The following is a 21,817-nucleotide window of genomic DNA, read 5'->3' on the forward strand; positions in this document are numbered from 1 at the left end:
TCAAATCACGTGCACACAGCAAACAGTATCCCACATCCAGAGTTTGGGAGGCCACCCAACGCCCAGCCTGTGGACAACCATGGGAGGGCCTGCAGTGAGCAGACACTCATTTCTGCGTCGACAGACCACAAGCAGCAGAGCTGGAGAAGAAACCTGGAGATGCTGAGTCCATGCCTGATAAACAGAAAAAAGGCACTAAAGCAATCAGAATATGAAAAAGGTCCAAGTGCAGGCACTGACATTTTCTTTTACCCTCAGCCTACAGAGAAGTTTACAGAAAGTGATTTAAAAAGACTAAGTTGTGACATGCTTAAGTTTAGCTAAAGAATTATGCAGATTAGCAAACTGCAAGACAGCATACACAGATTACCTGAAGACTTATTCAGCTTTGCTGAAAATACAGCAGTAGGTTTTTTCTTTTCTTTAACAGAAGCAGCTTCTTTCTCAGCTTCCTTCTCAAAAGCTCCTGGTTTTACTACACTGACTATCTCTTTTTCAGCAGATAGAGGTGAGGTATCTGTGGCTGGTAAGCACGTGGTGGATACTTCAGGCACTTCTTTGTCCACAGCCTCCAATGACTTTTTCAAGGCATTGGTATCTTCCTCAGATTTTACTTCTACATTCTTCACAGACAGATCACAGGGCAGCTCTGGGCAAGGCAACTGACTCTTCTCACCCTGGATCACCTTACTGATGTCTTCACCTTCATCTTTGTGCATTATTTCTCTGTCAGTGACCTCTGTCACAAATTCAGGAGCAGTTTTAGGATGACCTAACATCACGAAGTCTTCTTCCACTGAGCCTGGGGAAGACTCCATGGGTGAGAGAGCTTTGTCATCTCCTGTTTTTGGTTCCATAGCAACAGATTCATCAGCTGAATAAGCCAAAGCATCCAGCTCTTCCATTTGAAGAGGAATCTTCTCTGCCTTGGCTGTTTTTGCAGGTATTGGCTCAGATGGTGGAGCAGCAACAATTTTGGAAGAGTCCAGCTCAGGTTGGAATGACTCCAGATACGGCTTGCCCGTGGCAGCTACTGAATCCACCAGTCCTTCCTCATGTTCTTCATCAGTTGGAATACTCTCAGTGGATTCACTTTTTAAGAGGAGAGATGGATCTTCACTCGCTTCCTCAGCAAAGTCAGATATCATCTGGCTATTAAACAGGCCAGCTTTTCCAAACTGTGGAGACATTTTTCCATCTAGTTCCTTGTGTTCAGGCACATCCTGAGAAATGCTTTCTGTTACCGGTGTCTTTGAATACTCTGTGAAGGATGGAGAAGGAGATTCACCAGACACCTTTGTTCCCTTAATTAAGTCACATGCAATAGATATATAAGGAGTCTCCAGATCTTCAGGAGTGGTGCTACTCTCCCCATCAGGTTGTTTAAACGCCAATGTCTCCTTTGCTTCCTGGGTCTGTGCCAGCGGTACATTCACTGCCTCTTGGTATACAGGAGGTTTTTCAGCCTCTTTTACATTCTCATACTTGGCAGTGGGAATAAATGTTTCTAGTGGGGAAGCTTCCAGCTGCACAGCAGATGCTTCTGCCCCAGCAGTCCCAGTGCTTAGCGGGGCTTCCATAACAATATCCGGCAATATCGGCGACGGAGCAGCTTCCGAGCCTTCGAAGGAGGGGCAGATTTGCGCCGTGGGTTTCAGAGTCTCCTGCGCCGCCTCGGAGGTTTGCACTAAATCAATCTTGGTTTCATAAGCCAGTTTTGTGCAGGCTGCATCGTGCATCTCATACGCCTCCTGCACCAGGTCAGGAGTGAGACCCTCGGGCATGTTCGTGGCGCTGTCGGGCGGCACTGGTGGGACCCCCTGTGCTTTAGGGGACTCAGCTCCCTGCCCTTCCTGCCCAACGGCTCCAGTACCAAAATTACCTTGTTCTGGGACTGTCTGAGCTTTCAGTTCTGCAATCTTTTTCTCATCGTCAGTTCTATTTTCTGAAGTGCCTTCCTCTAGTGGAGAAAGAGATTTGCCTTTGTTACCACCTGGACTTGGAGAGGAATCAAATTTAGTACAAGTGATGTAGGTCTGCGAAGGTTCTTTTACAGCTTCTGGGGTGCTTGGGAAAGACGGATCTTCAGCGCTGCCTTCACTCTCTCTTTCATAATCCTTCTGCACATTCAGCGTACCCACACTATATTTCTCATCCAAACTGCTCTCCAGCTTGGCATTGATCTTACTTCCAACATCCTCTCTCATGCTACTCAGTCCATGACTAGCACCTTTGACTTCCCATACTGGCTCGAATGGTTTGAAGTCTGCATATTCTTCCCTTCTAAGAGGATCTTCTTTCACCACCCCTTTTTCACCATGATCACCACCTCCTCTGTACTTGTCTTTGTTATCGAAGATATCTTCCTCATTCCTCTCAAACAAATCTTGGGGAGATTCTGGAGACATTTTCAGCTGCTCTGCAGGCATTTTCTCCAGGTTAGGTAATTCTTTAGGGCCCTCTAGCTGTGTATTTTCTTTAGCTGGAGACAAAATGGCTGCTTCTTCTTTAGCAAATGGGGGTTGCGAGTATTTCGTCTCTGAAACGTCTTTGTCATTTCCCTCTGCAAGAAAGGGGTTTCTGGAATTTTTCATAGGTTCTTTATAAACCTCCTCGGAGCTCTCTTTGTAAGTGCCTCTTGCAGGAAATCCATCTGAGAGGGTACCAAAGGCTGTGTGCTCTTTAAAGGGATCGGCTGAGAGAGGAGAGAAGGAGGGAAGAGAAGGAGCAGGATCAAGCGGGACTGCAGTAAAATCCTCTTGACCAAGCGACTTAGTGCTACCTGGCTGCTCCTGCAAGTCCATAACTTTTTCTGTGACCATGGACAGAAAGGAAAATTAGAGAATGCAAGTGCTCTCAAAGTCAATGCAAACTTTCAACAGGTTCATGTGATTTTAGCGACTAAAAGGCTCTTCCAAGTACTAGCATGGATACTATAAGCCATTAATACACAGTATCACTTCAAGCTATTCTATTTCTCTGCTAGGAGAGAAGTGAGCAAGAAGCTCAAGAAGCAGCAACTTTATGTAGTGCAAAGATCTCAGTAAAGCTGAAGATGCCAGACAAGTACAGGGGGCAATATTAACAAAGCCAGAACAGGAGGGTGGCAAGGGGAGACAGAGAGAGAGGATATGTGGATGCTTGGGCACAAACATATTGCACAAACGTGTGCCAAAGCCTTTTTTTTGACACCTTTTTTAAAATGGGAATCTGTGCATGGTGTTCCTAATAAAAAACACTAAATCAATACTACGGGTGCAAATTTTACTTCTTTAAAATACTGCAGAAAGTTACTATAGATTAAATCTTTCTGCTCAAACAGCACAGCAACTATGCTCTGATGTGTTAACCTGTTAACAGTATCATCTTCTCTCCTACATCAAGGGTCCAAGAATTCACAGATGGCTGTATCTTGTTTATGAAACAGTTTACCACATAAACAAATGAATGCGTATTAAAATCTGGAATAGATCAACCGAAAAGTCAAAACTGAAAAATGTGACAGGCTATTCTTGGACCCATGCTGACTTTTAGCAGAGGCAGACTAATGGGAAAGGGTTAATAAGATCAGAAAGGCAGGAGGTACTCAGACAAAGGGGAGCAGAAAGAACTTGCCTGCAGAGGAGTGCATCAGAGGCGTAGATGTAGCAGGAAGAGCAAAAAGGGTCTCATCTGAAAAACAAACAAATAACCTCAGCAGAAGGAAGGGCCAGGGTGAAGAAGGGAGAAAGCACACAAGGAGTCAGTTCCCAATAAACCCAACAGATCCACAGCCAACACCCAAGAGAACCACAGAACACCATAATCGGAGCCAGCTGATTTGGGGCAGCCAACACCCAGATTTCCCCATTCACAATGGCATCTTTACTGAGGGATCTCCACCCTCCAAGCCAGTGACCAGCCTTAGGGTGAGACACACCCTGGCAGCTACTACTTATTTTCATTCCCTGACCTTGCACACCACTGAGCAGCTACACCTGCCATTGCCAGTGGCACACAGTCCTTACTCTGCTCTCCTCACGCCCCTCGGTGCGTGTGAGCGCAGCCCCAACAAACTCAACCGAACACTGGTGAAAGTTCAAATGGCTAAAGCAAGCTCTGAAACACCCCACAAACGCAGCACTCCTCAGGCATGGCCATACTGGGCCATACTGCCTGCTTTTTGTCTTAACTCTTTTCCTTTCCGTGGGACATAGACAAGCCCCCAGAGGAAGGCGGTAGCTTTAAAGCCTTTTTTGGCACGATCCAAGGAGTGTATTTGGCTTTGCTGAGTTTGTTTTAAGCCTAATATCTCCTAAGACAAACCCAGCTCTCCAATTTCCACTCAAAGCAGCAGCAGCAGCCATCATGAGGAAGCAGGTAAAGCAAAAGCAGTCCTTCTCTGGATTTCTGTGTCAGCAGCAGTGTTTTTCCCAGGTCCATCATGGCCTGTTTGCTTTACATTGATCTAAGAATGCTAACATTCCAGAATGAAATAAGTTTACCTAAAAGTGCATAAAGTTTTCAAATTGAGGCTTTTAAAGGATATTGGCAATTTACATCAATTAGCAGACACTAAATTATATTAAAGCACTTAAATCAGATTTTTATTCTCAGTACAGACACCAACAGTCTTTAATTTTGCTATTTGCCTGGACAAAACTAAGTACTGGAAAAGAGGTGGGGGTATTTTTGGCTCGGTTTTTTTAAAATTATTATTAAAAGCAAGAAATAATAGAAACAATTGATTTGAAAAGATGAAAGGCAAGAGTGAGAAATATGGTAGATGCAGCAGCACATACATAATAACCCAGTCAGGCAAGGCATTAAGCTAAGCTGTGTTTTGGCACTAAACCATGACTTGTGCAGAAGCGATGCCACTTGCAGACACTCATTACCTGTCTGGCTTATTCAAGTTAATCCACCAGCAGTTTTCCAAAAATCAAGTCTCCTCACAACCTGCCTTTCCTGTCACAATATGCAGTCAGTTGGGTTTGTTTCACGGAACATTTATCTCTTGCTGTATTTTGTGGATTATAAGTACCACTTGAATATGACAGAAAACAGAGTAAGAAATAAAGCCGAGTGTAGGACTTGGTATTCAGAAGGTTCCTCAACTCCTGCTGGGCCAAAGGGATTTCTGCTCAGTTTTCTAAAAATTACATTTTTCAATTAAGGACCATATAGAGAGAAACCTCAATTCCAAATTTAGAGCACATTAAAGCAGTGTCACAGTTCAACGGTGGCAAAGCTTTTAAGGACAAAAGCCACGCTGGAGGACAGCTGATGGGTACGTGACACAGAGTCACAGAACTGCAACACCCTGTACCACTACAGGCCCTTTATTCCAGTAGCTGCTTGATTCCATATCCCCTGGCTCACCAGGATCCTTTCCACAAGCAGAGACTTCTCCTCAGCCCACACCTTTCCTGAAACCACACACCTGCCCTCCTCCAGATCATCTCCGAGCAGCACAACCCGGATTTCCTGGAAGGGGTCTGCACTTTCGGGCACGAGAGAAAGCAGGATGGACCTGATGGGACCACATTGTGAACAGAGACCCTCACAGTCCAACAGAATAGGGCCTCCCAGGGAAACCAACACCAGGACAGTGGAGAGGAGATGCTGGAAACGCAGGAGGAAGGGCAAAGAAATACAGCAAAGGGTGTAAGGAGGTGAAGGGAAAAACACACAAGTCACCCCTGAAAGGTGCAGCTCCCTTCCTGTCCAAAGGCCAACTGCAATCTCTACCAAAAATTCCACATTTAAAATCTTTTGAACGCTTTCCAACCCCAGAGAAAGAGATTTCAGTTTCTAGGGAAGGGCACTGGGTTTAAGAGCATGGGCTCTCATTTTTCAGTGGTTCCTTAAGACAGCACAAGGGAAAAACTCCTTCTGAGGTCTGGCTTCCATTTACTCAACACAGAACCATAAAATAGCTATGCCAGCCACTGAATTCCCAGGTTGTCTTAATGGATGGATATTATGTCCACACCCAAACTTTATTTTCCACACATAGCTGGAGTGTGAAAAGAGATTACATAAAAGCAGTGTTTCCTAACCAGCCAAGGAGAACCACCCACTTTCCCTCCACCCACATCAAAATGGCATTTTTCCTGCTGAAAGGAAAAAGATACAAGGGCTTTTTCCTGCCCTTGTGGGTCCTGTGTAACACCTCCAGGCAAGGAGGGAAAATGGAGTAGGACAACTCCCCCATCAGCATCGGTGCTGACTGAACCACCACTCTGCAGAGGGGAATTGAAGTGACATGGTGAAAAGGATTTCTTCCAGCCGTGACACTGCTGAAGAATCCCCACGTCCCATGTGGAGGTAGAAACCTCTCAGAAACACAGCTCTGTGGGTAAGTAGGACACTTCTAGGATCCATCACCAGGGGTGGCTTCTCCTATTTGCATCTCAGTGGCAGAAATTAGGTGACAAAAACAAACACAACCAAGCAGTACAACAGAACCAAGTAAAAAAACTTCAGAATACATCGAGCTCTAAGCAAGATTATTGTCAAGCAAAAGTAGATATTCAAAACACCTTAACTGACCTACAAAGTGAGTTTCACTACAGCAAAGCTCCACCCAAATAAGTACAGAAAAAAATCTCAGTGATCTTCACTTTTTACAAATCATAACTAAAAACTCCTACAGTAAGAACTGCTCAATAAACACTTCTATCAGCAGACAGATTTTGTTTCATGAAACACAGAAGAATGAGACCTCAAAATGAACACAATCTCCATGAAAAGTTTTTACTCCAAATTTTTTCTGCCAAAAATCCATAATGATGCAAGTTAGTAAAGTACTTTCAGCATTGCAGCCAAGACAAAGGCTGACCTCTTACTTATGAGTGGTACCACTTTATATGAGTTACTGAGGCACTCCAGCTGATGGCTTTTAGAGAACTTTAGAGACTCAGCCTGTCTGACTGCATTCCTGTTTTTAAACATTCACTAAATTTTACCTTGGATTTTCGCAAATTAAATAGTCCCTAAAAACCCCTCCAAAACCAAAAGACAAATCACCCACAAATAGCCCCATAGCTTCTTTCATTAGCATGAAGTCTCATACTTCAAAACTGCATTATGATTTCAGCTAAAACAACATCTCCCAATGAGAATCAGATTTCAGTTTTGTTTAAAAATAAAGAACCCTGACACCAGTGTGACAAAGATGTGTAATTTTAAACCCTCATTTCAATTTTTGCTGATTTCCCACTAACTGCTGATGCCACAAGATGCTGACATCACCAGCATAAAAGTTAACATTTAAATATCAACATTTCAGATAAAAAGGAGAGAAATAAATGGAGAGAGATTTCTTATACAACTAATGAAATGAAAGTTATCTGCAAAGATTTCCAGAGAAAAAGAGAAAAACATTTAAAATGAAAAAGTGGTGAACTGACAATTCCAAGCAAAGCAATTTATGAGAAAAAAGCCTTTTTTCTTCCCACAAAACAGACTTGCCAAAGGAAAGCAGAAGACATCAGGCTATTCGGAGAAAATAAGAACTGAGCCAGAACAATTCCCATCCCTCATCACTGGATTTGTGTAAGTGAACGACCCTTCCATCTGCTCCCATGTGCCTCCTTCCAATCAGCAGCAGCAGGACTGTGGTAAAGTGCCTTTATTGTTCTGCTGCTCTCCTTATTTTTGTGCACAAGCTCAGCATTAAAACAGAAAAAAACCTGCAAAAATACTGAGTAAACTTCACCTGATGCCCAGTTTAGCTTTGGCAGGAGACTGCATTAGGCTGCTAGATGGGAGTTTCAGCCTTCTGAACTCACAAACCACTTCCTGGATTAGTTTGCTATAAAATGCGTGCTATTCTTAAAACAAAATTAGCAAAAATGGAGTCTTTAAGAATCCACTTCACCTTTGCAAGCTTAGGAAATGAGCAAGCACCAAACTAACAGGCCAGGGACTGCATTTACCTTACAGACCTCCCGCAGGGGGACATTGTGAAAGGCCTCTCCTGTTAACACAAATATTTAACAATAAAGGAAAACAGGGTAAAATTAATACTCCAAGGAATGGCATCTGTGACATGACTCACACATCCTGTAAAAGTTCCATTTGCAGCAACCCCTCTAGGACAGATATGAAAGAGGAATTGTTCCTTCAATGCATCAAGTTGTTCATGTGCCCACAGTGGAGGCTGCCCCAGCAGCATTTCTATCTCAAGCTGTTTCGCAACACATCTGGCCATTTAAAAGTTAATTATTTCAAGTTCTTGGATGCCTAATTTCCTACTGCAGTACAAAACAAGGGCACACAACTTCACAAGAATTTCCTGAGAAAAGCAGCTACCTACACAAACTCCATTTAAATCATCTCCTGTTATGATGTGATTGTTCTAAATACGGGATTTCGCCAAATATTTAAACCATTCGAGATTAAGAACATTAACTATTAATAGCACCTTTTCACATCATTAGATCAGGCTGCAGAGCCACAGCAAAATTCGTTTTTCTCATTTGGCTCTTTTTAGTTATACGTGTAAGTTTTCACAGAGAAGTTTCCAGTTTAGGAAACTATTTGGAAATCTTGGGAGAAAAGCGTGCAAACTGCTTCAACTGGATTGTTGAAGATTTAAGGGGAAAAAGGAGCTCCATTTTGGACACTCTGAGGTCATCACAGCTGGGATCACAAAAGGAGCCAAGACCTTTGATCATTAACAACCCTTAGCTGTAGGTCATTTCATGGCAATCACTGCAAAGTGGAATCATGCATCACCTGCAGGGAGAGTTGTCCTGCACTACTTGAAATGCATAAAGAAATCAAGTCCAAAACAAGCATTTTAAATAGTCTGTTTCTGCAAGCAGGTCTCCAGCAAGTAACGTTTTCTTGTTGTGTAAGCAGAAATCTATACCCAAACTGATTTAGGCAAGCTTTCTTCCATATCATTTTTATATGGTCCAATTTTGCAGCATCTCCTCTTTTAAAAAAAGCTGCCCAGCAACACAGGGGCTGTAAAGGACCAGGACAGAGGTGAGCTATGTGCCATTTCTTCTTTTTTTGATCAGCTCTCGAGTGAAAAGAAGGCAGTTCCACTTCCCTGCAATACCCAAGTGCCAACCTAAGCACGAACAGAGGGACACAAGGAAGAGACATGGCTCTATCAATGCTGCTCCCTGTTCCAATTCCCACACTGCCAAAGTAAGAACCCACCACGAGGGTGTTTTTAAAAGGCCATTAAATACTTCAGACACAACTGCCACTCTCATCTCTTGCAACCATTTTGATCAGTAACACCAGGCCAGGATCCAAAGCATTTCCGAGAGTGGTTTGTCTGCTAAAAGTCCCTCATCCACTTAGTGTCACCCCATCCCCTCAGAGCAGGGACAGGATTTTATCTGGCATCTTTTGTTACTAAAACTAAGCAAAGAAAAAAGTCTCACAGCTCAGCTCCAAAGAAATTTTTCACTACTTTCCCACCACGTACACACAGAATTCCCAGAAACAGGATGCACGTACCTATCCCAGGCCAGTAATCCGCAGGAGCTCACCACGAGGAAATTAAATCCTCTCAGGAACAAAGAGAAAACTGTTCTGCTCCTGAGCACAACCGAAGCTCAGGGAGGAGTAAATGGCACAGCATGACTAGCACACACCTTGACTGTACCTTCCCCTCAATGCTCCCAACTGCCCAGTCACAGAAATTCTGCTTTATTACCCAAATTAGCATCAGGTGCTGGGTAAAGCCTCCCTTTATTGAAGTCAGGTGGCCACAATTAATCCCAACTGTTCACAACCTATCTCTGATGGCCTGAAATACCCACTTCATAATCACAACTACATTTAATATAGAAATCAAATGTATTTAATAGCAAAACTAACAATTAATTTAGAACAATCTAAGATATGAACATTCCCGGACTCAGCATTTACAGTCACCAATTTATACTGTTTCAATCCATTCGATTAAAGAGCAGCAGAAAGAAACATCTAGCCAACTGCAAACACATGTGTCCAGCTAGACATGGCTTTGAAGCCAAGTACTCAGTCTTTGGCAACACTTGTAACCAAAAAAATGCTAGATAATTCCTCTAAAAACTAAGTAACTTTTCCTTAAGACCCAGACTCTTTAACCATACGTTGAATTAACAAAAAGAAATTTGAGTTCTGGCAGTGCCACAAAGCAGAAAAATACAGTAATTACATCAGAACTTATTCAAAGGCAGGAGGTCTAAAGAGCCATGCAAATCCTATCATTATGCAGACATTATCCAATTTAATTTTAGAGATTATACCAATCATAAGATTCCCTTTCACTGATTTGTACAGATGGATTTTTCCCTGCTTTCCCCACAATTAAACAAATTAAGCAGTATTTAGATGAGCAACCTTATCATTGCAGAAGAATGTATTTATTAGCTAAAATAATCTTTAAAGAATGGAGACGAGATGCTACTGATTTCTTTTGGCATCTCTTCCCAACACATTACCTTGTGTGACAAGCCTCTGACATAAGAGCTTACAGTCTGCAAAATAAAAACAAATTGGTGCATAAGATGTCTGATGTATAAGATATGAAAAACAGGGAGCAAGAACATGGATTCGTTGTAGCCATTAGTATCTGTAGAATATCTTTTAATTAAAGGGAAAAAGCAGTGTGAAGATTCAGAGTCTTGATGTCCTCCTGAAAACCAAGGGGATCAGGTATCAACAGCTCTACAACAGATTTTTGGTCAATAAAGGTTTTGCCCAACCATCTGATTTTTTTGTCATTTAAGCCACAATACACAGACAGGGAAAATCCATTTTCTTGTCTAACAGTGTGATCTTTTAAGGAAAACTTGGGTTTAAAGCACTCTAAATCCATCCCTCTAAGCAGGCTGAAGGCACCACCAGGCAGACCTGGCTGAAGCCCATGAAAGAAGGAGCCTCTCTGCCACCAGTGACATTTTTCTTCTGCTTGTTCCTTTCTGCTCTGCAGCTACAACCTGCTTTGCAAGGCCTCACACATGCTCTTTCATCTGTTTTCCTTGGCACTGGTTTCCTTGCCACACACAGGGGATGCAGAACAACAGGCATTAAGGAATTTTCTCTCCTGTCAGAAAAGAGGGGACAGCAGAGTTCAAGGAAAACTGTCACAAACTAGTGCTGACTGGATAAGCAGGAGGATTTTAACAGACTGAGAACATTTTTAACTGGCAACAGGAAAGTTTATATTTATCTCAGTCTTGAGTCTTATTTGAAGACATCTTAACTAACATATTCTCCCTAGCTGATGAAGTTGATGACATGATTGCCCTGTTCATTAAAAAGCTGCCAGTAGAAGCTGAGAGTATTTTCTCAGACACAAAGCAAGTCTCCCAGCAAAACCAGGGAGGGTCACACTGGTATTTCTAATACTTCTACATAGAGAAGGGAGATAAAATTAAAAGTACTTTTTCTTTATACATCAGAAAGCAACAAATTGAGACAAACCCATTAAAATCATGGGGAAAAGCAGTAATTTAAAACCATAAAATCTAACCTAACTTAAAATCTTCATATTTTGACAGCTACAGTTGGCAGCAGATTGATTATTTCCATTTGAAAGATAAAAAACATTCTACTGAGATAATTTGATTTTCTCAGACTTTGTGAATATTAATAAGGCCATTATTTTATTGCTGTTGTAATAGTTCTTATTGATGGAAAGACCAATTAGGAAAGCCATCCACCAAGCATGTGTCATCTGTCTGGAGTGCAGGATCTCAGTGCTGGCTGTCCTGTGCTGCCCTAAAAACTGAAACTGCAGAATAAATAGATAACATTATACAGTGTTTCCAAAGCATACACAGGAACAATTTCTATTTTAGATCATAAACAAAAAAATTTTTAAAAAACCTGCATGAAAACATTACTTTTCTACGGAGGTCTCACAGTTTGCTATTTTTGCTTGGCAATAATAGCTCTTTTTTTTCTTTCATTTCTAAAGCAGCTTCAGTTACACAATTTTCCTCCTACTTCATGCATAAGCGTTTCTGACTATCTCAAGATAATTTACCTGTAAGCTCCAAGTTGCTTTCCATTTTCTAGCCAATAAAAGACCAAGAACTACTGCCTCCAAACTAGAACCTGAAGGACATTTTCAGATGGAACTATGCTTTGCTAATTTTTCTATCTGAGTTTCATAGTTACTATAGAAACCTGCCAGCACACACATACACAAAAGACGCTTCTGTCAAAATATTAACAGAAAATAAAGAAATATAACTCCAGCACACCAAGTGCTCCAGTTGAAGGTTAACCACCCTTTGTTCCTGCCCAGCACACAAAGGCCAGGCAGATATGAGGAGAGCCATCAAGAAGCTGGGTGTGGCAGAATGGACATGGAAGCGGGCAGACAAAGCCTCGAACCAGAGCCCCCAGAATTCCAGCAGCATGGGAACACTGGGCTCCAGGGTTAAGAAGACTGATGCATAAATGCCTCCTGCTAAGTAGCCAGATTCCCAGACTGAGTGCTCTCCAAAATCCTGGGCACTGGAGGAAGAGGAAGGAAAATGAAAACAACATCCACTTTCCCAGCAACTTTGAGAAAACCTCTGACTGGGAAGCCTGAACACTCCCCTCAACTTCCACAAGTGCAGCTGTTTGTGGTTATCTGTGAGATAAGAAAGAGGTTCTGTGACCACCCAGTGATGATGCAACAAGGTAGACAAGACAGTGGTCACTCCACAGCCATGCTCCAAGCTTCCTTAAGTACAGGCTGGGAGGACGGGGAAGAGAGCAAACAGTGGCTCTTCACTGTCTCCTCACTTGTGGTTTGTAGGATTTCATCTCCAAGGGGAAAACTCCCAGTGCAATTCAAAACTTCCCTGAGGGCTACATCATTATAGGGTAGGTGGAAGCTGTGTGGTTTTATCCTGGAAAGCAAGTCAAGGGATACACACACAAAGCAAACATACCATCAAACGTGGCAGGACTACCCTTGCACACACTCCTGGTTAACAGAAGACAGAGCTGTTTGGCTTCTGAGACTCTTACACCAGCTCAGTTACAGACGCAGGCCGCAGTGCTAGACACTGCACATGACAATGAATAACACTGAATAAAATGATCCTTGGCTGAACTCACCAAGATGGGAACATGAAATACAAAAATGAAGGTTTACTATACCAGTTAAATTGCCCATTAGTCTCCTCTTTACAACAGAAAGAAAATTATGTTCTAAGTTAGATAACCCAGGTTATGAACACCTCCCTTAGGGCTGTGCTGACTGTACTAGGGAAGAGAAAGGGTCTTGCATCTCAGAGAAACACTGAATATCAGTAGGTACATATTTTAATAAATGAAGGGTGCAAATGAAAGTCACCAGTGGTAGTATTCAAGGACAGCTCTGTTTTTTCCAAGTCCTGCTGCATCCTGTCCTTAAAATGCACACAACTCCTCTAGAGGAGCCCATGCAGACACAGAAGCAGAAAGAATCTGCAGAGCAAATATGCTGGTTTAGAATTTGTATAAAATGCAAATGCAGGATGTGCAGGGTAAAAGGTTCACTCGCTGGGGTGAGCAGAAGCATGTATAGATCTGCATTTATTCAGCACCTCCTGCGGCTGGGCTCAGCCTGGCCAGGGACAGCTCCGGGCAGCTCTGCTGACCTCTGCTTGACACTGTCTGGCAAACCTTCCTGAAACCTCTCCTCAACATGGATGACTTAAAGAAAAAATCCTACATAATCAAATGGAAAAGCAAGACTAATTAATAAACTGGCCCTTCACAACATTTGCATAGGTATTTAACCCAGGTCAGCTGAAGGCAATGGACACACAAGGAAACATCTTTATTCTCTCTGCATGCTGGCCTAGGGCCAGTCTGGTGGATTTTGTATACAGGCTTCTGGTAAGTGCAGTTTAACTTCAAAACACAACAGTCTCTTCCAGGAAAGTGATATATGACCCTCCTTTTGCTGCAGGATGTAGGACTCAAAGAAGGAAAGTGGTATCTACTCATCATAGTACACTGGTTATTCTTACTTTGGGCAGCTAGCCAGAAAAGAGGGGGGTATTACTTTGGCCATATACAACTACCTCAAACTAACTTTTTTTTGCACCCTATGTAAATTCAAGTAATCAAAAGATTTAAGCAGTAATCCCTCCAGAACTGCAGTTTCTGCTACTCACAAAACAGCAAGTACCACAACCCCAGAAATTATTCAGGAGAACCCAAGTTCGACTACAGAGCTCCTGCTTGTTTTCTCCTCCTGCAAATATTTATATTAGCTCTTCAGAAGGTAGGCTGCTGTTACCCTGCCAGAGACTTGCATTACATATAATTATGTCACAATGATACTGGATACTCTTAAGTGTGTAACTAATAGCAATTACAAAGGGGTTTTTTTTAAAAAAACACCTCCATATATACATAAAATACATTTCAATGGGCCATCAAGTAGGCAATACATTTTTGCTATTGTTCCCCTGACAAAAGGCAGCACGGCAGCCAATTGTTGCAGATAAAAGAAACCCTACTATTCTCTGCATACTTGCTACAGGCCTTACTCTCCTCCACTTGGAAACAGAATTTCAAAGTTATTTGCCTCAAATCCCCATAAATCAAAGCATTAGATTTCAAATACAAAGAGATTTTTTTTTCAAAATTTCTAGACTGTGAACTGTAAGTCTTCAGTTATACCTTAAATTCAAACAGCAGAGCTCAAAGTAAGTGAAACCACAACTCTGCAGAGAGCAAACCACAGGGCCATGTGGCTGTCCCTGCCATGGTCACCCCACCACCAGTTGCAGCCAGCAAATTCATTTTGCCACTCTTCCAGCATGACAGAGTGAACTCACTTGAAGCCAAGCCAAATGTCTTGACCCAGACAGTTTTAACACCCACTGCTAAATGCAAAACTAACAAATATTTGATGCTTAAATGGATATTTAACATGATGCTCCTGTACCTGAGAAGGCCAAAGTACTCATTAGATAACCTGGCAATGCTTTTATCAACATTAATTTGCTCTCATCTAGGAGTTTCAAGTACAGAGCTTCTAATATTTCAACTCATCATTAGATGAGCATTGTGTTACAACACCTTGTCTTTGGAAACCAGGCCTCCCCCAGATACCAGTCCTTACTTCAGAGCCCTAAATTAATCATCACTGACAAACTAAAATAACTCTTTGATGCCACTTCTCAGCTATACTACGCAATTCTCACAGATAGGTCTCTTAACAGAGAACTATTTCAGGAATTACTGTGCTCTTTTTGCCTTATCCTTCAGAGGTCAGAGAGAAAAAAAACCAAATCACTTCCAGAAAACACTTTCATCCCTCCTTTTCAAAGCAACATGATTTGGTAGATCCTATTTCTTCCATTCAGTTCTATTTAAACCAGAGCTCCAGTCATAGAACATGCCTAGGAAAAATTCTGTTCATCCATCATATAGAATCCCTCCTCTTCAGTCTGTTGCAAGCTTTTGTCATCATCTGTACTCCAAATGGTGGAAACAAAAAAAAATTAATTTCCTTGGCATATTGCAACACAGAGAGCTTCCAGAGGAACAAAACAAAGTAGGCTTCATGAAAGACAACAGCACAAGTCCTGTCACACATGTAAATAAAATGCATTGTGAAACTTCCCCTGACAAAACTAAATTCATGTTTTAACAGGCTTTTTAAAAAAATCATTGTTCCAGATGCTTTTTTTTATTGGATCTTGAGTATCATGCCCCCTCATCCTGTTTAGTTATTATTGAAATCCTGCATCTTTACAACATACCAACACCACAAGAGCAATGAAGATAAGCACACACCATGACGATCTCAAGGCACTTGAATTTGTTCCTTTTCACTGTTTTAGTGGCCTCAAGTCAGCTCTTGCACTTTGAATTAAGGAGAAGTGGAGCCAAAGCACACTCGCAATCTGCATGCAAGGCATTAGTCATGCGGGTCAGCTCCCGGATTAGACCTGAGAAGGGCTCTGGCACTCAGGCAGCACAAGCAATTGTTGGGGGGTGACACGCCCTCCGCTCCACAGCCTGGACTCCAGCGAACCCCCACATCACGGGGCGACGCCTTGGAGAAGCCCCAGGTGACAGCCGTGGCTAAGCCGCGGCCATCCAGGACGCGAGGTTGACATTCTTCTCCAGGACTGCCACACCTAGAATAGCGAGCAGCCTGGTCGCCCTTTGTGCTACCACACATTCCTCCCTAGGTCAGCGGTTCCCTCTCCAGGGCTCAGCCCCGCAGTCCACGGTCGGGGCGCGGCGTCCCCACGCAGGCCGCGGGCCGCAGGGCTGTGCTGGCCAGGTGGACGGCTGGCGACTCCGCAGTCCCTCGCCTCGCCCCTCCCTCCAGGCGCTGTGTTAAACATGAGTAAGATTACAAGTATCTTATGCTGCCCTCCTCCCCCGCGCTCCCACGCCCAAACCCGCAGTGCCGGGCCGCCCCGGGGGGAACCGTGCCCGGGACAATGCGGCGAGGGGCGGGCTCTGCGTCGGGGGAGAACCGGCCGGAGCCGCGCGGACCCCGCGGCCGCTCCCTCGGGGCTCGGCCGGTGCCGCGGGCAGGGCCGTCCCCGCGAGGTTCAGCCGGTACCCCGCACACGGCCGGTCCTTCGGGGCTCGGCCGGTAGCCCGGGCTCGCCCCCCGCTCCCCCCGCGACGCGGCCGTTGCCAGGCGGCGGCGGCGGCCTCGCCCCCGGGCGGCCCATGTGCGAGGCGGCGGCCGGGGCGGCGCTTCCCCCTCCCGCCATTAGCATAACCCAGACGGGAAGAGGAGGGAAAAAGAAGAAATTACAATTAAAAAAATTCAGGAAAAAAAAAAATAAAGGGGAGGGGGAGCCCTTTCTCCCGCATGAGCTGCAGCGGGGCCGCGGGCAGCGGGGCCGCGCCCGAGAGCGGCTGAGGGGAGGGAGGGATGCCGCAGGAGGCGGTCGAGGGCCGGCAGACAAAGGGAACCTCCCGGCGGGGCAGCAGGGCTCGAGAACCGGAGTGGCTCGGGCGAAGGCTCCGCCGGCCGGCCGCCGCCCTCCCCGGGCCTGGGGCGGGAGCACTCACCAGCTGAGCCGGAGGAGGACCCTCTTCTCCGGGGGGCGACGGCAGGCTCAGCCTTGGGCGGCTGGGGCTGCGCGGGCCGGGCGGGGGCCGGCTGCTCCTGCGCGGGGGACGGCGTGGTGGCGGAGGAGGAGGAAGAGGACACGGCTCCCCGGGGGCTCCAGTCGGGCTGCGGCGGCTCCGGAGCGGCGGGGCGGGGCGGCTCGGCGGGGGCGCCGAGGTCCAGCAGCTGCGGCGGCCGCTCCTGAGGGGCTGCGGCGGGAGCCGCGGCGGGCTTCCTCTCCATCACCTCCAGCTGCTCGTCGAAGTCTTCGTCCTCGTCTTCCTCTTCTTCCTCCTCCTCCTCCTCCTCCTTCTCGTCGTCGAGCACAAACTGGTAGTTAAACTGTGGCTGCTGCGGCCGGGCTGGCCCGGAGGAGGAGGAGACCAGGGGCGACTGGTCCAGCTCGTCCATGGTGCCTGGAGCGGGCGGAACAATGAGCGGTGCGGGTGCGGGGGGAGGCGCGGGCTGCGCTGCCGCCGCCGCTGCGGGACCCGCACTCCACGCCCAGTGAGTCACCGCCCGCGAGGCGCGGGTGCGGCCGCCCCGCCCAACGCCCGGAGCGGCGGCGGCGCCGGCCAATGGGAGCGGGAGCGGGCAAGGAGCAGCCAATGAGAGGCGGCCCCGGGCGCGGTCCCTCATGAATATGCATCAGAGGGGGCGGGCCCGAGGGCTGGCAGAGCGGGGCTGAGAAGTCGGGTAAAGTTCAGCGCGGAGAACGCGGGTGGGGCGGGAAAGGAAAGGGAGCACGGCCCGGGGACCCTCCATCCCCCCGTGACAGACAGCCTGAGAGTGCGTGTCATCATTCACCGCTTTCCTCTGCCAGGAGTAGTACCATTTTCTCTCTTTTTTTTTTTTTTTGTTTGTTTGTTTGTTTTAAACAGCGGCCAGAAACCCTCAGCGCTTTCCAGAAAGGGAAGGGGATGGCTGGGCTCCTGGGTACGGATGGTGCAGGGCACCGATCCCCCCTGGCCCGGCTTCTCTCACCCTGGATGTGACCGAAGGATCCCGCGGCATCCCGGGCGCCGCCGCACTGCGGGGCCGGGGAAGGCTGAGGCGTCGTCCCGCTCCTGTTCCTTGGGCATCGCGCCGATCACCGCAGGCACATCCCCCTGGGGCGGAAAGCCGAGTCAGCCAGCGCCTTCCTCCGATGGGAATGGAAGTTTTAACCAAAACATGATGCAAAAACCTTCCCGTGTCTGAGAAAAAAAAAAAAAAAACAACAACCAAAACCAACCAAAAAAAAAAAAAAAAAAAAAACAACAACAAAAACCCAGAGAGGAGACATTGTCAGAAGAGACAAACTTGTTTAACCACCCGTGTTAGTGTAAGGCACTGCGAGTAGATCTCATCATGTCTTTAGAGTATGAATTTAAATTGTGAATCTTCTGGGGGAAAGTATGGAAAGGAAAAGAAAAAAGGAGAAAAATGAAAGTAAAAAGGAAAAAACAAAGGAATGAGGAAAGGGGGGGAAAGGAAGGAAAAGTAAAGGGGGAAAGGGAAGAGGAAACAGAAAAAAAGGAAGGAAAGGAAAGAGAAAACAGAAAAAAGGAAGGAAAGGAAGAAGGAAAGAAAGGAAAAAGGAATAAGAGAAAGGAAAACGAGAAAGAAAATCGGGAAGGAAAAGGGAAGGGGAAATTTAAGGAAAGAGGAATGGGGGGAAAAAAGAGGAATGGAAAGAGGTAAGGAAAGACGGAGGGAGAGCAGAAGAAAACTTGGTGTTAGACTCTGGTGTGGTCTCCAGCTTTCTGCTCAGAGATGGAACATTGGCCAAAGCCCTTAGGATAACACTTAATTTAACTAAAATAGTGTCTATTTGGATGCAATTTCCACCCACACAGCTGCCTCAATAAGACCAAAAGGCCTTATAATTCTGTATTTAACACTACTCCAACATTATTATGGGTTTTTAACCCACAGATTATTTATTCTCCCACATATGCCCATATAAAGAGATTAGTTCATGGAAACATTCAGAGCAAGCAGCTGCCAGTTCAGTGAGACACGAGAAGTGAAGGAAAAGCAGCAGCTCTCCTGTCACTTCCCTTCTGCCGTGTAGGATGCAATGGCTGCCGAGACGGACATTCCGTGAGCTGTCCCATTAGGCTGGGACTGACACCCTGGAGCAGAAGCTCCTGAGTGGGATCAGCTCGGTGCACCTGAGCACACGGAGGGACAGCTGCCTCTCACACTGCAGAGGGAAGAGTTTCTGGCTGGAAACTGGAGTTCAATCACCAGCTTCAGTTACTGTCTGAAAAACGGGATGGCAACAAGTGAATGGAGGGGCTCCAAGGGGTCCCAGCACTGAGTCCTCTCTTGCCTCAGGAAAACATATCGTGTTCTTTGCATGAACTGTCTGAACCCAAATACTTGTTGCTGCTACTTGTATTGGCAAGGCCATTCTAAAATACCCCCTTTTCCAATTAACTAGAGACCTTCCAGCTTCCAGTCCTAATTTGCTCAAGGCCAATGAACATCCTCTTACCACTTTTTCCTTTAATTTATATCGGGTTTTTTTCTCTGAGTTTTAATTCCCAACAATACACTTTGTCTAGCCCTTGCCTTCCTAAGCTAACAGTGGAGAAGTTGTGCTATCACCCTTTCCCCTGCTCCTCCAAGCAGCCTTTCCCTGCACCCAATCCAGTCTCAGATCAGGCACAGGAAATTCCAAATGATATTTTTTTTTCAAGCATGCACAAAGACATCAATATTCCCTATCGCTACCAGAAATTACCTGAACATATGTACAAAATATTTTTATAAACAAAGTGATGGTAACATTGTTATCCTGATGGAGAGAAATGTTTCCAGGAGGTGAATAAGCCCTTGACAACCTGTGAGGTCTTTATAAGTCATTCTTTGCCCCTAAGATTTTGTACGTTCTTTGACAAATTATCCATTTCTATTTTCAAGTCAGCCCCTTTTACAGTGATATAAGGGATGTTACAGCAGCAGCAGAATGGATGCATAGCAAATAAAATACTTTGATTCAATAAGATCTTTATAATTTCACCAGCAAATCTACTTTTTGCATCTCTTGGTTAAACAAGAAAATGGATTTTTAAAATTCCATTATAATATAACCTAAGGCAACAAGTTACCTTTAAAAATTTGTAAAATTCTGAGTATAGTATAGACACAGTGCTGAAACCAAATTTAACATATTTAACTACGGGGATTTTTGGTCATCTACAAGAAGGAAAAATCTATATATAATTTGGCTGGTTTTATCAGAATACTTGGAAGAGTATCTATCATCAATTAAGGACAAATGAAAGGGGTTTTTATTTAGAGACAGGAAGTGACTAAAAGTCTTGGAGGGAAACAGGAAGGGAGTTCCAGATTCCCTGAGCAAGTCAAATTAACAAGTGAGAGGAAAACAGAGCTCTGCAGTACTGAAAGTATATTGCAAAACACCCCGGATTTTAGCTCTTTAGAAAAGTACTTTACAATTTTGCTAGGAAGATTGTCAACAAGTAGGAGTATTTTGCAGATATTCAGCGATTTAATTTACCAACTTAGTTCTCGTGAGCTGTTTTCCTATAGCAAAGTTAGGAAGGAAAGCATTCCATGAGTGAAACCCCAGCAGGGATGTTTCTGAATTTCCACAGTGGTACTGCCAATGGTTATGTACTGGTGGGATTTTTTCAGTCCACTCCGATCTTCTGCTTGATCTTACACAGAAGTCATGATATCACAGCTTACCATAGACTAGGATAATAATGGTGATGGGATAAATGCAGTACTGTCTCTTCACAGCATGATCCAACAGAAACCACCCCCCATTTGGTCTCAGATACTGATTTTAAAAGACAGATTTCAAATTGAGAAGGTGGCTGGATTTCTGTCCCTCCTTTCAAGCTTTACAGACAATCTCCCAGGTTTCAGACATAATGTCTTTATCTCTGGAAGGATAAAACTCTGCAATTCTTTGTTTTCAGATTATGCCTATGCTGCAGAGCCTTGGGCGTCGAGCGGATTTGCCTCACAGGTTTGTCTTCCCTTGAACACCTGCTGTACTTCTTTTCAAGATCAGCAGTGGGATATTGTGACAAAAATCTCTGTTTATTTTATTAATACAAATGCAGCATATGGAGAGGGGAAAGTGTGAAAACAATAGAACAAAGGGATTTCCATCTCTTGATGGTAATTGAGCCAGGCTGGGCTTTATCAGAATCTTCGGTGGGGCCTGCCTTGTCCTTTGCTATAAATAACATTTTTTTGATGACAACTCTTTTAACCTGTTATATTCTTTAGTGTTGCAGGCACTTCTTATTCTGGAATTGTTTGATTGGAATCAAGCCCATCCATTTCTACATCTAGTAAATGTCCTAGTAACCGTGTCAGTATACAGTATTCCGATTCAGACCTGTCACAACACAGCCTTTAGCACTCCCTTCAGCCAGCCAAGTGCTGAGCCCATCCATCTGCATAAATGAGAGCAGTTTCAGGACAGCTCTACAAGACACAAAGTGCCACCAGTGAAAAGTTGCCATTAGCTGTAGCTTTAAATTCCTACATCCAGGTAATTTCTTTTTGGTCTCTGTAAGCTCTCGTTCAAAGGGACCAAAGCTGGTGCACAGCATTAAATGATATTACAACAGTGAACAAGAATACATCTGTTCATCATTAAAATAAGTAACATTTGAAGGGAACCAAAATGACAACGCTCTCCAGCAAATGAGACTATGACATGAAAAATTCACCTCACTAAAGCTGCACAGGGATCCACTGTTAATGGAATTTTGGTCTGATTACTCTTTTTCTTGGAAAGAACCATTTAGGTCTTACTTAAAGGAC

The 21,817-nt window shown here is 44.7% G+C and overlaps 1 protein-coding gene across 5 annotated transcripts in view; it reads right to left on the minus strand.

The window, feature by feature from the left end:
* Window positions 1–17,527, minus strand: part of RTN4 (reticulon 4) — a 40,619-nt gene extending 23,092 nt beyond the window's left edge. The window contains exons 1-3 of one of the 5 annotated variants that reach the window (XM_069008828.1): window positions 16,981–17,527; window positions 3,616–3,672; window positions 371–2,695 (exon numbers count right to left, since the gene is read on the minus strand). In XM_069008828.1, the coding sequence (XP_068864929.1) occupies window positions 371–2,695; window positions 3,616–3,672; window positions 16,981–17,431 (2,833 nt within the window). In that variant the 5' untranslated portion in view covers window positions 17,432–17,527. Of the gene's footprint in view, window positions 1–370; window positions 2,813–3,615; window positions 3,673–9,465; window positions 9,629–16,980 lie in introns of those variants that run through there. The other 4 variants (XM_069008827.1, XM_069008830.1, XM_069008829.1 and 1 more) reach the window with 4 other exon arrangements.
* Between the last annotated feature and the right edge of the window lie 4,290 nt (window positions 17,528–21,817).

This window comes from Aphelocoma coerulescens, chromosome 3, assembly GCF_041296385.1.
Source record: "Aphelocoma coerulescens isolate FSJ_1873_10779 chromosome 3, UR_Acoe_1.0, whole genome shotgun sequence".
Lineage (NCBI taxonomy): Eukaryota > Metazoa > Chordata > Aves > Passeriformes > Corvidae > Aphelocoma > Aphelocoma coerulescens.